At 38.9% G+C, this 3,683-nt stretch overlaps 1 protein-coding gene across 1 annotated transcript; it reads right to left on the reverse strand.

Moving 5' to 3' along the window:
* Positions 1 to 1,582: 1,582 nt before the first annotated feature.
* Positions 1,583 to 2,981, reverse strand: LOC116853646. The gene is made up of 3 exons (XM_032834790.1): positions 2,921 to 2,981; positions 2,438 to 2,831; positions 1,583 to 1,845 (listed from the first exon to the last, which is right to left on the reverse strand). The coding sequence occupies exons 1-2, from the start codon at positions 2,937 to 2,939 to the stop codon at positions 2,458 to 2,460; spliced, it is 393 nt and encodes a 130-aa protein (XP_032690681.1). The 5' UTR covers positions 2,940 to 2,981; the 3' UTR covers positions 1,583 to 1,845; positions 2,438 to 2,457.
* Between the last annotated feature and the right edge of the window lie 702 nt (positions 2,982 to 3,683).

A 3,683-nucleotide genomic window follows, 5' to 3' on the forward strand; every position in this document is an offset into this window, starting at 1 on the left:
TCTGCGCAAAAAAGCATTAAGACAAGATAACCGAAAGATGAATATTTTACGAGATATTTTGTATTCTATGTCAAAGTGCTGGAAATTTCAAGTGTTATTACTCGAAAAGTTCTTAACGAAAAAATATTTTATTATAGTGTTTTGAAAAGCTCTCGAGATGTGCTATAAGAATATGCAATGAAAAATGGGGTGTTCCATTTAAAAAAATTAATGTGACCTTGACCTAACCTTCGCTACGCAACCCAAGGTCAAACTGATGTGATCAGTAAATACATCTTTTTAAACGCCACAACTTTTGTCTGAAACATTTTTTTGTAAAACTTATATTTTTCCTGATATTCGGGCGTCCCGGTACTTTCCGAACACCCTGTATATATAGTTATATTATCTATTATACCTTTTCTTTATCTAGTGCGAAATAAGGACAAATGATGATATAACTAGACTTATGTCGACTTGTGTCTCTTATTGGAAGGCACTCATGAATAGCAACAGTCACGCGGACGACTTTGGACATTATAAAGGCATCATATCAGGATTTCAATGAATAGTTAAAACAAAAAGAGGAAAGTACAAATAAGCGACTGTGTAAATGTTGTGTAAGCGGTACGTTACACCATTGTTATAATTATCGATGTTCCAACACTGGTGTAATGTACCGTTTGCACGACATTTTACACGCGTGTCACTTATTCGTAGTTTTTTCTTTTTGTTTAAACAATTTATTGAAATCCTCTTCCGATTCTGTTATAATATTCCTCAAAGTCTCGTTTGCATGATTGCTGCTATCCATTTTACATTTCGGTGATTTTACCTTAAGGCTCCTGGATACTTGTTATGGCTGTCCTTCTTTGATAAAGTCAAAAGCGAGAAAAATGAATATAAATTAAAAATAAATTAAATTTATGAATATAAATGGGTAAATTTATGCGACGGTATACATGGAAATAAAACAATATACGCACAAAATAAAACTCGTGATCGATTCAGCACACTTGTAAAAATAGCCGGACGCTTACCTTAATTAACCTGAACAATTAATAAATAGCCGTAAAATTAACATAACAGAAATCATGAGAAAAAATAGGTTAAAAACGTAAATTGCATGTTATACTAATTTACGACTATTTATTAATTATTCAAGTTAAAAGAAAGTGTCCGGGCATTTTTACAAGTGTGCTGAATCGATCACGAGTGTTATTTTGTGCGTATATTCTTTTATTTCCATATATACCGTAGCAATGAATTGACATGATTTTCCTCGCTTTTGACGTTATCAAAGAAGGACAGTCATAACGAGTATCCAGGAGCCTTAAATCGCTTACTTTATACGAATAATTTAAGTATTATTAACGTTAAGTATTATTAACGACCCGAGGCGATGAGTGAAAAGGATGAGGAAAGGCATCAGGCAGGTAAGAAATTTGACGCATTATTACATACTTGTATTTATTTATTTATTATATACGAAATGTATAAATATAACGCATAAATGAAAATTTATAATCTTTTTTTTTAAATATTTTTAAGTAATTTTTTATATTTTATAGTTATTTTCTACATTTGTTGAAATGGGTACGTCTGCGGCGGGTACGTCGGCTACTGGTTCGTTTTCTGCGAGTACGTCGGCTGCGGGTACGTCGGCTGCGGGTACCTCGGCGGCGGGTACGTCGGCGGCGGGTACGTCGGCGGCGGGTACGTCGGAGGCGGGTACGTCGGCGGCGGGTACGTCAGCGGCGAGTAAAAGCGAACATTTGCAGGGCGCATACGCCATGCATTAAAATGGTATTTTTTAATGCGCCGATTTTGTTTTTGAAGAGTGCGACGCACCATATCTTTTACTGCCTGTAAACAAAAAGAACAAGTAAAAATTTTAAGATACGAATCTTAGTTTCGCAGGCTGTTGACTTCTCCGCTTGAAGCGTATGCTAGCTATCAAGCGCGGAGGGCAACAGTACCGCGGAGAAAAGCATACGTCGGTTGAACGGTCGAAGAGTCAACGTATGCTGTGAGACATCGTCGCGTCATGTAAAAAAAAATTTGTAAGATGCATTTATAACAATGACTTGCGAAATATTTGTAAAAATATTTCATAACTCATTGCAACAAATGAAAAACCTTACAAGTTTTTCACTTTACTACGCGACGTTATGTCACTTGCAACGTGAGACACTACACCACTGAACCGAGGTACACGGCACTGTTCATTTTCGCGCACGATCACTGATGCACGATTCGCAATCCGCACTGCGATTTCACCCACTTCACAAATATTTTCTTACGAACAACGTACATAATACATAGCGCATGAAGCAGTGAAACGATCAGAGTCTTTCATTTCTATATCAAAGTTGCAAATGAAGGACTCTAATAATTAATTGATTAACTCTAATATTTAATGCCCTACGCGTTATGTAAATGTGTATTGTTCGCCTACCTGCGTAAGAGCGAGTCCGGCTAATTCTCTTTTCCTTCCGCCGCTTCCCCCGTCTTTCTCTTCAGCTCCGTCGTCCTCGTCGCCGCTCCCGTCAGCTTCCTCGATTCCATCGGTTTTTCATTATTGGTCCTTAGTGGCGGTCCGTCTCTTGTTTCTACGCGTAGAAACGTTGACGACGACAACGACGGCGACAGCGATGGCAACGGCGACAGCGATGGCGACGACGACGGTTTCGGTGCCGTCTCTGTTTTGCTCGCAGGTTTCCTGCCTCGTTTCTTGGGTGACGACGGTGGCGCAATTTCTAATTTGGCTGCCGTCGCCGTCGTCATCTTCCTCGTCGTCGTCGTTGTCGCCGCCGCCGCTCTATCCTCGGGCACACTTCCTTCGCTTTTTGCTGCAACACAAAAATAACATATAATTATATATAATGCATACCATACGCGAGAAATTGCAGAAACGTTTGAAATTCTAAAATATATTTACTTTTTCTCGTGCTGCTCATCACTTGCTCGGCCCGTCTCCGGTTGCTATACTAATCGGCGCGACGTCTGGAACGCGTGTGAGCACGTTCGGACGCCGCGCCGATTGCTAGCTGTTTGGTTCGCGAGAAAAAGAGAGAGACATTGGCTCGCACGTGGCGCTCGCGTGTGTTATAGCGACCGACCTTTCTTCATCAAAACAAAACATGCGTCCGCTGAGCCGCGAGCTTCCTTGCGTTCTCGCCTTACATATTGTTCTTGACAGAAACGCATTTTTGTCTTCGCCCATTATTAGCCTTTTACCATAATAGCGTTCCTATGTTATAAATTGCTTTTTCTCCGAAATACACAGCATCCGTACACATCCGTGTTTCAATGATCTCCTTGTATTTTCAATAAATAATCATTAAACTCACATCTAGTCACATATACGTATTTTAAAGGACGTCGTAAGTTATAATTATTTAATCTATAAGAAATATAATGTATGTACGTGTGTGTGTGTGTTTTTATCCCCATGTGTTCCTTGTGCTACGACGGCGCTGATCTTGAACTTTTACATCAGTACATATTTCTTGTATGTCAAAATTACAAAGCATGCTTGCAAGTTTATTCTACATGATTTGTTGATATAAAAAACTCGGCAATTACAGTATATAATTACTCGCGATGGCGATTTGTGGCATTTCTTTGATTTCTTTTTTTTAAACGCAATACACGATCGTAAATAATAAATTTTTTTTTATATAAAAGAAACATCACGTCAA

Source organism: Odontomachus brunneus, unplaced genomic scaffold (assembly GCF_010583005.1).
Source record: "Odontomachus brunneus isolate Ranch 3 - 2012 unplaced genomic scaffold, Obru_v1 Obru_scaffold_404, whole genome shotgun sequence".
NCBI classification, from domain to species: domain Eukaryota; kingdom Metazoa; phylum Arthropoda; class Insecta; order Hymenoptera; family Formicidae; genus Odontomachus; species Odontomachus brunneus.